The sequence below is a fragment of the Chrysochloris asiatica genome, unplaced genomic scaffold, assembly GCF_000296735.1.
Source record: "Chrysochloris asiatica unplaced genomic scaffold, ChrAsi1.0 scaffold00168, whole genome shotgun sequence".
Classification (NCBI taxonomy): Eukaryota; Metazoa; Chordata; class Mammalia; order Afrosoricida; family Chrysochloridae; genus Chrysochloris; species Chrysochloris asiatica.
In genome coordinates this window covers 4302577-4315987 of record NW_006408686.1, presented here as the reverse complement: position 1 = coordinate 4315987, position 13411 = coordinate 4302577, and the positions used below count along the sequence as shown (strand labels likewise).

The window sequence follows — 13411 nt, the reverse complement described above, 5'->3', positions numbered from 1 at the left end:
TTTTATTTACAGGTTTTTAAACCTTATCACCCTATTTTTGAATTTAAGTGCCAACAAAGGTAATAGCTGTGCTCAACATGAACATTAATATTTTCTGGTGTAAATTCTAACATGGGTTATTGTTGTTGTTGTTGTTGAGTGCGGAGGGGTGGGTTCCGACTCACAGCGACCCAATCTAGGGTTTCTGAGGAGTGGCTGGTGGGTTTGAACCACCAACCTTGCAGTTCAAACTGACCTTGCAGTCCAGCGCATTATCCTGAAGTGCCACACCAGGACTCCATTCTAGCACAGGTGGAAAGGATCAATTAAACAAGAAACAGTTCAGGTCCTCAAAACAGAATTTACAAATATTGAATGTAACAGATTAAAAATATTTCTATGCCATGTAAATTATCTAACAGATGACAAAGAAGAATTAAACACAATTTTTCCAACTTTTAAAAGGAAACAAGGTTCTGTGCCTCACTAAACTTGGATTGGAAGAGAAACCAAGTAGTGCAACTCTCAAAAATGTATCCCAGCGTGCTTTTCCTTTTCCTGTAAGTAGCTGAACACAGGCTCATTTTCCCAACTTATGTGCTGATCAATGGCCTTCATTTGGCGAATAGGAACTGTAACTATCACAGGCAGTTTATCCACCCAGACTGGAAGGGGAGGGAGACCCAAACCAAATCTTTTTTAAGGGAAAAATTTCTGCTGGTCGTACTTTTCCAGGGGTTCTGCCTTGAGATTAAGCACTGAGGAGGCATCTTCACACATAGCTTCTGTGCCAGGGGGTGCGCTGGGACACGGGAGATCTCAGCCTAACACTTACGGGCTTGCAAAACTTCTTGTCCAGTCCTGTTGCTTTTTACCTTCACAAACTCGGGGGTGTTTTCTTGCTCTTGCAATTTCTACTTCTGCAGTTCAAGCTGCTGCAACGTCGGCTACTGTCTTCATAGTTCAGTTTCCAGGTCAGATTCTTTTGTGCCTCTTGTACTTGTGCTTTATTACTTGGTTTCCTTTCTTCTTTTCCATCACTTTCTGCTTGTTGTTGTTAAATGCTGTTGAGTCGGTTTCAAACCACAGTAACCCTGTGTAGGGTTTCCAAGTTTGAACTTCCAACCTCACAGTTCAAACTAATCTTACGGTCCAGTGCTTATCCTACAACACCACACCAGGAATTTCTGAAATTCTGGTTTATTCTGAGGGGCAAGACCCCTTTTCTGATTCATAAGCTCTTTGTGAAGATCTTGATGGTTCCTGGACGTTTTGACAAGATTGATTAATTTCAGAGGTCAAATGAGTTCAGGATTGTCATCTTCTCTATAGTCAGAGTCTGCCATGATGTTTCATGAAATGATATATGAGTCCTTAGGGTCAGTCTCCTCGAATGGGCATCTTTCCATGCTCACAAAGGAGCACGTGGCTCCTTCTCCAAATTGGGGGTACATCAGTGACCACAGCAACGTGAGCAGCCCAGCTGCTTGGGGCCTGGCCGAAGTGAGGCTGCGCTCTTGGCTAGGTCTGACAAGGGCAGGGCTCTCTAAGGCATGTTTTTTGAAATTGGAATTGAGCTCTGAATTCCCAAGATCCCTCAGCATGCTGATAAAACTGAACTATTAGAATACACCTTCCAGATGGTTTGGGGTTTACCACGTCAACATCCTATCTCTTAATACTTAGTCTCTTAATCCAAATACATGTGCAGAGTGAGCTCACTTGTGATTCTTCAGTGCTCTATTTTCAAGAAGTCTCTGATTTGACCTTTGCCAAACATCTGAGCTCCCTCAGGGAATGGAAACTTAATTTCAACAGCTTCAAACTGAGCACTATCTAATGCTTCTGGTCTTAGAGTCAAGGTAACTGATGTTCACATACTCCATTGGTCCATTGGACTAGTTGACTGTAAGCATCTTCAGTGTTCATCATCATTCTTTCTTCCACACATGGCAACACCTTAGATGGATGCTCATGAGCTTTTAACATCCCAGATGCTACTCACCAAAGTAGGATGTAGAACATTGTCTTTGTGGACCACGTTATGCCAACTGAACACAGGGACTATGGTCCTGAGCCCCCAGGCCCAGCAACTCAAAAGAGAATCTTAAGTGAGCCTCCTTGCTTTAAATTTAAATAATAGTACTGCTAATAATGCTGGATTCAGAAGAGGCCGTGGAATGAGAGATATCATTGCTGATGTCCGATGGATCTTGGCTGAAAGCAGAGAATATCAGAAGGATGTTTACCTGTGCTTTATTGACTACGCAAAGGCTTTCGATTGTGTGGATCATGACAAGCTATGGACAACATTGAGAAGTATGAGTATTCCAGAACACTTAATTGTACTTCTAAGAAATCTGTACCTAGACCAAGAAGCAGTTGTTCGAACAGAACATGGGAACACTGAATGTTTTAAAATTGGGAAAGGTGTGAGACAGGGTTGTATTCTTTCACCATACTTATTCAACATGTATGCTGAGCAAATAATACGAGAAGCTGGGTTCTATGAAGAAAAACGTGGCATCAGGATTGGAGGAAGACTCATTAACAACCTGCGATATGCAGATGATACAACCTTGATCGCTGAAAGTGAAGAGGACTTGAAACATTTACTTATGAAGATTAAAGAGCACAGCCTTCGATATGGATTGCATCTCAATGTCAAGAAAACAAAAATCCTCACCACTGGACCAATAAACAACATTCTTATCAATGGAGAAAGGATTGAAGTTGTCAAGGACTTCATTCTTCTTGGATCAACTATCAACACTCGCGGAAGTAGCAGTCAAGAGATCAGACGACGTATTGCACTGGGCAAATCTGCTGCACAGGAACTTTTTAAAGTATTGAAGAGCAGAGATGTCAGCTTGAGGACTAGGGTGCGCCTGACCCAGGCCATTGTGTTTTCAATAGCCTCATATGGATGTGAAAGCTGGACAGTGAATAAAGAGGATCGTAGAAGAATTGATGCCTTTGAGTTGTGGTGTTGGAGGAGAATACTGAGGGTGCCATGGACTGCCAAAAGAACCAATAGATCTGTTTTGGAAGAAGTGCAGCCAGAGTACTCCTTGGAGGCCAGGATGGCTAAGCTTCGTCTCTCCTACTTTGGACATGTAGTCCGGAGGAAACAATCGTTGGAGAAGGATGTCATGCTGGGTAGGGTGGAGGGTCAGAGAAAAAGAGGAAGACCTCCAACGAGATGGATCGGCCAGGTGGCATCATTGATGGACTCGGGGGTGGCAGCGGTGGTGAGGTTGGCCCAGGATCGAGCATTGTTTCGTTCTGCTGTACATGGGGTCGCTATGAGTCGGTTCCGACTCGATGGCACCTGACAACAACAACAACAACTGCTAATAATAATATAATTCAGTAAGCTTATTTCCTTACTTTACAAAGCTTTTTATGAGCATGGTCATATTGTCTTCACAGCAAATTAGGAGGTTGGTTTTATCATTCCTATTTTGCAAATGTGTTAAGATCCAAACAGTTGGAAGTGGCTTGATTTGGGATTCACAGGTAGAACCTGGACTTGTTTGTGTGGCTCTAAAGTCTATGCTCTTAACCACGCCTCTGGACTTCTGGTGTGGCACTGTGGATCAGCACCGGACTGTGAACCACAAGGTCGGCAGTTCAAGCCCACCAGCTGCTCTTTGGAAACTCTATACAGGGTTGCTGTGAGTTGAAACAGACTCAACGGTACTTAACAACAACAACAACAACCACTACGGAGCCCACCTATTTTTCCTTATGAACCTTATCAGAACAGTACTCCTAATATCCCGTGGTTCTTGGAAAACTTCCATGTGAGCCTAAAACCAAAGATTTCTAAATTGTAATAAAAGTTTTGATAGAAGGGAGACTGACTTCTCTTTTCTGTATTCACTGGAACCTTACACACTTGGCCAACCAGTGTCATCAACTACATCATTGCCAGTCAGGTGATGAGTGAGCCTTGGGAACAAGGAGTTGTGGTCAGAGAGTGAGATGTTTGTGTTTCAGATTTGAGAGGTAGGGCCCTTGAATGATGCCAAGAATCAGGTGGGGCTCACCAAGGATTAGGTGAGAGTACTGGCTGAATAAGGAGCTCTGGTAGGGTAGTGATTACGAATCGGGATGCGAACCTCAAGGTCAGCTGTTCAAAACTACCAGCTGTTCTGTGGGAGAAAGATGAGGCTTTCTGCTCCTGTAAAGATTTACAGCCTCGGAAACCCTGTGCAGGGTTGCTATGAGTCGGAACTGACTTCACGGCACATAACTACCACCACTGGCTGAAATGGAGTGAAGAAGGCTGAAGAACAGATGACAATCAAGTATCTGATGAGCTGGCTGTTTGGGCAGTTCATGCCCAGAGAATGGCAGGACTTTGTAGTTGCCTTTAAAAATCTTCTTAGAGTTGGAAGGCAGAGTTCCTGGCAGAGCAAATATCATGTCTAATGGCCAGAAGGCACATGAAGCTCCGTTGAGTATGATCTGAGCTAGGTAGGAGTAGGGGAAAGGAGTGTGGTAGAGGATGGGAATGAAAGAAGACAGTTCCAAGGACAGAGAAGTTTTAAAAGAGGGTGGAGGGGGTTCTACTCTTGAAGTGCACTGGGGAGTTTCTATTTCTGGTGATGATTAAGTACCTCTTATCCTATCAGTCTATAGGCATGGCACCATGAACGCACCCAAGCTTGTCACGGCTCGGAAGCCAAACAGGGTCAGGTGTGATTAGTACTTAGATGGGAGATTGCCTGGGAATACCAGGTGCCATAGGTTTTGGAGTCCTGGTGTGTTGCTGCAAGGTTAATGCGCTGGACTGCAAGATCGGTTTGAACTCAAGGTCGGTGGTTCAAGGTCACCAGCTGCTCCTGGGAAACCCTATACAGGGTCACTATGGGTTGGAACTGACTCGACGCCACTTAACAACAGCATTGTATCAGTCAAGGCGCTCTGGTAGCATAGTGGTTACTAGTTGGGTGCTAATCTCACGGTCAGCAGTTCAAAACTACCAGAAGTTCCGTGGGAGAAAGATGAGGCTTTCAACTCCCATAAAGATTTACAGCCTCAGAAACCCATACAGGGTCCTTATGAGTCGGAACCGACTCCGCGGGACACCACCATGACCACTATGTTAAGTCATCCTGCAAGCAACAACTATGTACTCTGAATAATAAAAGAATATTTGTTTAAAAACTCAACTCGCTGAAATCACTATTGTTGTTGTGTGCTATTGAGTTGGTTCTGACTCATAGTGATCCTGTATAGGGAGGACTTCTTGGGGCAGCTGGTGAGTTTGAACCACCGGCTTTGCAGTTCAAACCGACCTTGAGGTTGAGTGCTTATCCTAAGGCGTCACACCAGGACTCCTAGAGGGTGTGACAAAAATAGGCAGATAGTGAGGAGGCAGGAAGAGAATTTCCTGTTTATTATTGCCTTTGGCTTTGGTCAGCCCCATGTGGGATGGCTAAAAACACAGAAATTTTTTTTTCTGGCTTGAAGAACTTGAGGGCAGAATTCAAGGTAATCAAAGAGCCTGATATTGGAACATTAATTTATGTTTATATTTATTGAGTCAGAGAGTGGGAAGCCCATATTCTGTGTACAAACTCTGTCCACATTTTTAAGCTGATTGTTGAACTACTTGTATGCTGGAAATTTCCAAGGTGTCCAAGATAAGACTGAAAGATGTAAAGTTAGATTCCAGAGCTGAGCTTTTAGAGTTCAGCCAAATTAACTGCCCTCTGAAATAAACAGATGAGCAAAACAAATAAATATTCTTTAGCAGAATGTAATAGAATCCAAAGTCTACAGTGTATCACCTTTTTAAAAATTTTTTATTGTGAACTGAGATAGTTTACATGGAAGAACATGAACATCGGCTTTACACCATCGTTTCATTGCAATGATTACAATCTCCTCTGTGCATCATCATTCAACAGGATTTGCTTCCATTCCCCCTTTTTCTTTTTTTTTTTTGGAGGGTGGTGATGTACACAGAAACACTCAAGAACATATAATAATTTAAACACTCACAGGGCACATTCTGCAAGCCTGCCTCCTGGCTGCCAGCATCCAGTCCCTCTCTTCCCATGAATCTAGAGTCCTCAGCTGCTCCCTCTCTCTATGTCCTCATCTCTGTCTTCATCTGTGGTGCCACTGCTTCTCTGGATAAGGTCCCACATTCCACTCATGCTCTTCTCCCTTGATGGTCCTAGGGTCCTCTGTTTCTGGACTGTAAGATTAACTACTCCCCCCTTTTTGTTACAAAACTTCTACTTTTACAGTTGTGGCAGTTGCAATTAGTCATGATAACAATTTATCACTATTGAATCATAAGAATTTTATCCCCATCTCTTTTCACCAGACTTGTCTAGACAAGATGAAATATAGTGTATCACCTTTAATGTCAAGGATAAAATCCCAAATTATGAGGCATCTGAATAAACACGAAAATGTGACTTACACTCAAGAGAAAGGCAGTGTACACTGATGCAGGGATGACCTTAACGTTGGAATTTACCTGACAAGGTTTTCAAAAGTAGCTATTATGCCTATTGGACTCCTGGTGTGGTGCTATAGGATTAGCATGGATTGTGAACCACAAGGTCGGCAGTTCAAACCCACCAGCTGCTCCTCAGAAACCCTATACAGGGTTGCTATGTATGAATGGGAACGGACTAAACGAAACTTAGCAACAACAACAATTCTGTCTATGCTCAAAGATTTGGAAGTGGCATTAAAGGGCAGAGTGACTAACCCTACCTCTCCACCCTGAGGCTCATTGGGGGGTAACCAAGTGAACAAACTTCATCTGAAACAGTGTTAAGGAAAGGTGTGGTCCTGAGAAGAAGAGCTTTTGAGCAAGACTGAGAAATGAAGGACACATTTGCACAAGTGGTTCATTTATTCAGCAAATATTAGCGAAACAACAGCAACAAAAACCAGACCTGCCCACACACGCCCAGGTTTCCTTCAAGTAACAGATTTGTTACTTGTAAGTGACCCATGGGCCTGAAGATGCCCTCTTCCTTCCTCCTCCTCTCTTTCAACCCCAGGATCCCTGCTTTGTCCTCAAGTGACGTCCTCAGGGCTCTTGGGTCTTCCCACCAGCAAGTCCATGGCTACAGCAATCACATTTTCTAGATAAAAGTTCAGGATGGACAGACAGTACAAGGCTGAAGTTAGAGGACAATAGGACAGAACTCTGAAGCCTGGGCTTGTTCTAGGCCTGGAGGGCACAAAGTAGCCAAATACCCCCCAAGAGGTCCACACGTCCTGGCGGGGCAAAGGCATCCTTCATTCACTCATGCATGCACTCAGCATTCACTCAGCAAACACTTGCTGTGTGCAGGGCTGGGAAACAATGGAAGGCATTAGAGTCCCTGTCCCGGGAGTGCTTAGAGCTGGCTGGGTCTGAGGCAGGCAAGTGCATAGGCAAACATACAGTGCTTCTGGTGAACACAGGAGGGACACTGTTCCAGTCCACAGGGAGGACCAGGGAGGGGTGTGTACATGTGGTGACATCAGGAGAGGGCTCCACGTGTACTGATTCTAAGCTGAGACTGCAGGATGAGCAGGGCCCAGAAAGTGAAGAGGAGAACAGTGTCCAGGCAGGGGAGAGCTTGTGCCAAAGTCCTGAGGTGAGAAATAGGAGAAAGGGGCAGAGGGTGGAAGGTCTTACAAGCTTCATCCAAGCTTCATCCCTAGGGGCCATGAAGAACCAGTCACGTTTGCATTGTAGAATCATCACTTCTGTTGTTTTTATTGATGCCTCCCTGGTACCCCCAACACTCTTGTTAGCACACTCTCTTTGCAATGCCCTGTGATTGAGCACACCCAACTGAGATAGGAGCCTTTAGGGAGACCACAGCTTAGTTTGGCGCAGTCCCCAGGGTGTAGGGGGGATAATGACAGGTGTCCTTAAAAAACAAAACAATACAAAAAACCCTATATATATATGTGTGTGTGTGTTGTTGTTATGTGCTGTGGAGTCAGTTCTGACTCATAGTGACCCTGTATAGGGTTTCTGAAGCTGTAAATCTTTATAGGAGCAGAATGCCTCATCTTTCTCCCGTGTAACTTCTGGTAGTTTCGAACTGCTGTTCATGAGATTAGCCTGACTCATATATCTATGTATGTATAATAATGTATAATAGGACTCCTCGTGTGGCGCTGTAGGATCAGCACTGGATTGTGAACCACAAGGTTGACAGTTCAAACCCACTAACTGCTCCTTGGAAACGCTATACACGGTCGCTATGAGTTGAAACCAACTTGATGGCACTTAACAACAACAACAACAACATATATCTATGGTGGACTCCTGGTGTGGCACTGTGGGAAAATGCACTGGACCACAAGGTCAGTTTGAAACACAAGGTCAGAGGTTCAAATTCACTAGCGGCTCCTTGGAAACCCTATATGGGGTCTCTAAAAGTCAGAACCAACTCAAAGGTATTGAACACAACAATATATATATATATGATAATGGAACACCTACTATATGCAAGACACTGTTCTAAGTATGAATAAAACAGGTCAACCTCTGACCCTATGGGACCTACATTCTGAATGTGTCCAGCAATTTACATCAACTAGCATTCTTCCTATCAAGAAGCATTCTTCCTATCTGGGCTGTGGGAACGTAATTTGTGGAGCAGACGTAGAAGTAGGAAGACAGTGAGTGATATAACAAGCCAATTTAAAATAATGACTAATATTATTATTGTTGGTGTTGTTAAATGCTGTCGAGTCGGTTCTGACTCAGTGACCCTGTATGGGGTTTCTGAGGGTTTTAAATCTTAGGAGGTGCTGAAAGCCTCATCTTTCTCCTGTGGAGAGGTTGGCGGGCTTGAACCGCAGACCTTGTGGTTCACAGTCCAGTGCTTATTGTAGAGAACCACCGCACACCCTATTATTAGTATAATGTTGTTGTTGAGTGCCGTTGAATCTGTTCCAACTCATAGCGATCCTGTATAGGGTTTCTGAGGAGGGTTTGAACTGCCAAGCTTGTGTTTCAAACCAGTCTTGTAATCCAGTGTTTATGTTACAACACCACACCAAGATTCCATTATTATTATCGTGGTGATATGCTGTGGAGTCGGTTCCGACCCATAGCGACCCTGTACAGGGTTTCTGAGGCTGTAAATCTTTATGGGAACAAAAAGCCTCATCATTCTCCCGTGGAACAGCTGCTAGTTTCAAACTGCTGACTTTGAGGTTCACAGCCCGATTCGTAACCACTACGCTACCAGAGCTCCTTCATTATTATTATAGCAAATGGTTATTGAATCCGATGCTAAGTAATCTGTGTGTATTACCTTTCTTAATTTCCCAACAGCTCTATGAGGGAGATTATGTTATCTATCATCTATGGTTTACAAATGAAGAAATTGAGGTCGCTAAGTGTTTGGAATCAAGATGGAAATACAGGTCTGTGGTTTACAAGGCTAGACCTCTTAATCACCACACAATACTGTCTTCGAGTTGAGGTGTTGAAAACACCAAGGGACAAGAACAGTCCGGTTTCAGTAAAACCAGTTCACATAAAGCTCAATTTGCTAACAACACATTCACTTAACTTTTATCCTTAAATAAACTGCACGCTCATTTTTAATCACAGGATGGCTTCAGGCTCTCCTAACGAGTTTGGTCTCTTTTTAAATGTCTTTTATTTTATAACTTCAACAATTTCTGAGCCAGATTTAAACTCTGAGTCAACTTTGGTTTTAAAGTTAGTTTGGCTTTAAGAGTGGGAACCTTAAAAACTTGGAAAAAGGAGCAGAGTAGTTGGCAGTCCCTATCATTCAGGGATTAGCTAAGAGGCCTCTATCCTTTGGATCAGGAGCCCTGGTGGCACAATGGTTAAGTGCTTGATCAGTAACCAAGAGGTTGACAGTTTGAAACCACCCAAAGGCTCCATGGGCGAAGGATCGAGTGATCTGCATTTAAAAAGCCACTGCTATTGTGTGTACTCTGACTTTTAGCAAGAACTGCAAGGTCGGCGGTTCAAGCTCACCAGCTGCTCCTCAGAAACCCTATACAGGGTTGCTGAGTCAGAAATCACAGCACTTAACAATAACATCTTAAGAGAGAGTAGAACTGCCCCATGGGGCTTCTAAGGGTGTAAATCTTTATGGGAGGAGACTCTACATCTTTCTCCTGCAGAATGACGGGTGGGGTTTGAACTACCAACCTTTCAGTTTGCAGCCAAGCCCTTAATTGTTAATTATGACAATGTTGGAAAAGTTTGGCTTTATTGAATTGACTTTGCTCAGTAATTTCTCTCCTAAAGTTATGTATCGTGGAAATACTCTTGCAAGTTTTCATCAGGAAGCCCAAAGCCACGCAGGCTCCTTTTTATATCATGTGGAAGATTACAGGGTTCCTCTGTCACGTGGGGTCTCTGTGAGCAGACAGCACGGAACTACAACAATAGCAATTTTTCGATAGCTGTCAGCTTCTATACCTCCTTTACCTCTTACCCAGAAATCAGGAGGGAGTAAAGGTAAATATTTTTTAAAAAATCTAACCATAGGACTTATACTGGGTAATTTACACCCAATAATCCATAATAACAACAACAACAAGAAGACCTGGGAAAAGATCAGAAAAGACATAGTCTTTTCACAGAGAAGGAAATATAAAGAACTCATAAAAAGTCCTGATGTGCTATAATATAAGCACTGGACTGCTAACCACTGGGTCGGTGGTTCAAGCATGCCAGCCACTTTTCAGAAACCCTATACAGGACTGTTGTGAGTTGGAACCGACTCGGAGGCACTTAACAATAACAACAACCAAGATGTGGCAAATACTTAGCTACACTAGCAATGAGGAAAATGTAAATTGTAATTAAGATGATATACTATTTTGTTATATATCAAATGAGCAAAATCTAAAAGCGCCTGATAGTTTTTGCTGCTGAAGAGCATGTGAGGCAAAGGGAAATTTTTCCAGTACTGGTGGTAAGATTGAAGCACTGACCTTGCAGTCCAGTGCATTAACCCACAACACCACACTAGGGCTCCTTCGTGTTGTTGTTAGGTGCCATCGAGTCAGTACTGACCCATAGTGACCTTATGCACAGCAGAATGAAACACTGCCGGATCCTGGCCCAACCATGCTTGAGTCCATTGATGCTGCCACTTGGCCAATCCATCTCGTTGGGGGTTTTCCTCTTTTTCTCTGACCCTCCACCTTACCAAACATGATATCCTTCTCCAGCGACTAGTCCCTCTTAACCATATGTCCAAAGTATGAGAGACAAAGTTTGGCCATCTTGGCTTCCAAGGAGCACTCTGGCTGCACTTCTTCCAAAATGGATCTATTGGTTCTTTTGGCAGCCCATGGCACTTTCAATATTCTCCTCCAACGCTATAACTCAAAAGCATCAAATTTTCTGAGGTCTTCCTTGTTTACTGTCCAGCTTTCTCATGCATATGTGGTTATTAAAAATACCATGACTTGGGTCAGGCGCATCTTAGTCCTCAACTAGGACTCCTGGTGGACCCTAAATTCAATGATAAGGGTCATTAAAAGAGGAAGGCAGAAAGAGATTTAGAATACAGAAATGAAAAAGGCAGACAGGGAAGGAATGTGAAGACTGAGGCAGAGGTTCCAGGATGTGGCTGTAAGCCATGTTGTTGTTGTTCAATATTGTGGAGTCGGTTCCAACTCATAGAGACCCTGCACACAGTTTCCGAGGCTGCATATCATTACGGGAGCAGAAAGCCTCATCTTTCTCCTGTGGAACAGCTGATAGTTTTGAACTGCCGACCTTGAGGGTAGCAGCCCGATTTGTAACCACTATGCTACCAGAGCTATAGAATACCAAAATTTGCAATCGCAACCAGCAGCTGGACCAGATTGTTCCTCAGAGTCTCTGGAAGGAGCATAGTCCTACCAGTACTTTCATCTTGCACTTCTGGCCTCCAATACTATGAGAGAAGAATTTTCTGCTTTTGTAAGCTACTCACTTTGTGGTAATTTGTTATGCAGCCTTAGGAAACTAGTACAATTATTACTGATGTCAAACGCTGTCAAGTCGATTCGGGCTCATAGCAACCCTGTATAGGGTTTTCAAGGACCAACTGGTGGGTTTGAACTGCTGATTTGAGCTTACGCTTGTTGTCCAGTACTTACACTACAACACCATGCTGCTTAAATATCTGGGCAGCTCTGTTCTTTTTTCGTTTAAACAAAACAAGGAGCTCTGTGCAAATGAGCAAATAAGCAAAATGAGCAAAATCTAAGTGTCCGATAATTTCTGTTGCTGAAGAGCATGTGAGGCAAAGGGAAAATTTCTGACTGTGAGTCGGAACTGACTCCATGGTACTTAACAACAACAACATCCCTGCTTGAAGTCATCTCATTCCTTTACTGGAGTTCTGGTGTGGCGCTGTGGGTTGATGCATTGGACTGCAAAGTCAGTTTGAACTGCAAGGTCTGCAGTTCAAGTTTACCAGCCGCTCTTTGGAAACCCTATATGGGGCCTCTATGGGTAGGAACCAATTCAATAGCATTTAATAGCAACAAAACAGCATCCCTTTACTTGTTATGGGGTGATTTTTTTGCCTCCTGACTCCATTATTATTGCTGAATACCCAGTGTCTGGAATAGAATGGATGCCCAGTAAATGTTTGATAAATAATTGAATGGTTATATTTTCACTTAAATTGTAACATATAAATATGTTATGGTGCTTTGGTAAATCCTCCTTATATAAAATTTTGTCCTGTATCTGAAAGAAGAAAAGTTTGATACTTTTATTCCTAGGTCACTATTCTTGATGCTGAAACCATTTTCTTGCCCCAAAATAATTAAACGATTTTATGGTAAAGGAAGGACATAAAAGCAGGTATACTCTGAAATTTTATATCTTGTTCTCTGCCCAAGAAATCATGATGCACAATGGCTTCTTTGTGGTATTTCTTCTAGAGCAAATTGTGTAGCAAATATAATGTGAGTCATGCATGTAATTTTCTTTTAATTTTTAATTAAAAAAAAACATTCTGTTGTGAATTGAGTGAAGGTTTACAGAGCAGATCATCAGTTTCACATTCAACAAATCATATACTTTGCTTTATTATATGGTTACATTCCTCTCCGTGCACCAAGAGTTAACAGCATTTACCTCTGTTCACTCCAACCACTGCATTCTTCCCTGCATCTCCCACCACCTCCATCTTTCCTCTGCCACCCTCCCCCTGGTTGTATATTACCTGCCCCATCACCCATGTCAATGCGTGTCTACCCTCTAGCGCATGTATATATACACACACACACACATATATATATATGTGTGTATATATGGAGCTCTGGTAGCATAGTGGTTATGATTCGGGCTGCAAACCTCAGGGTCAGCAGTTCGAAACTACCAGCTGTTCCATGGGAGAAAGATGAGGCTTTCTGCTCCTGTAAAGATTTATAGTCTCAGAAACCCTGTACA

General features: G+C 43.1%; 1 protein-coding gene across 1 annotated transcript; it reads right to left on the bottom strand.

Annotated features, from left to right (window-relative positions):
- Positions 1–678: 678 nt before the first annotated feature.
- LOC102816935 (protein FAM107B-like) lies at positions 679–1325 on the bottom strand. Its single transcript, XM_006871517.1, is given in 4 exon segments — positions 679–764; positions 815–969; positions 971–1026; positions 1158–1325. Coding segments are annotated over 4 exon segments (465 nt in total).
- Positions 1326–13411: the final 12086 nt, after the last annotated feature.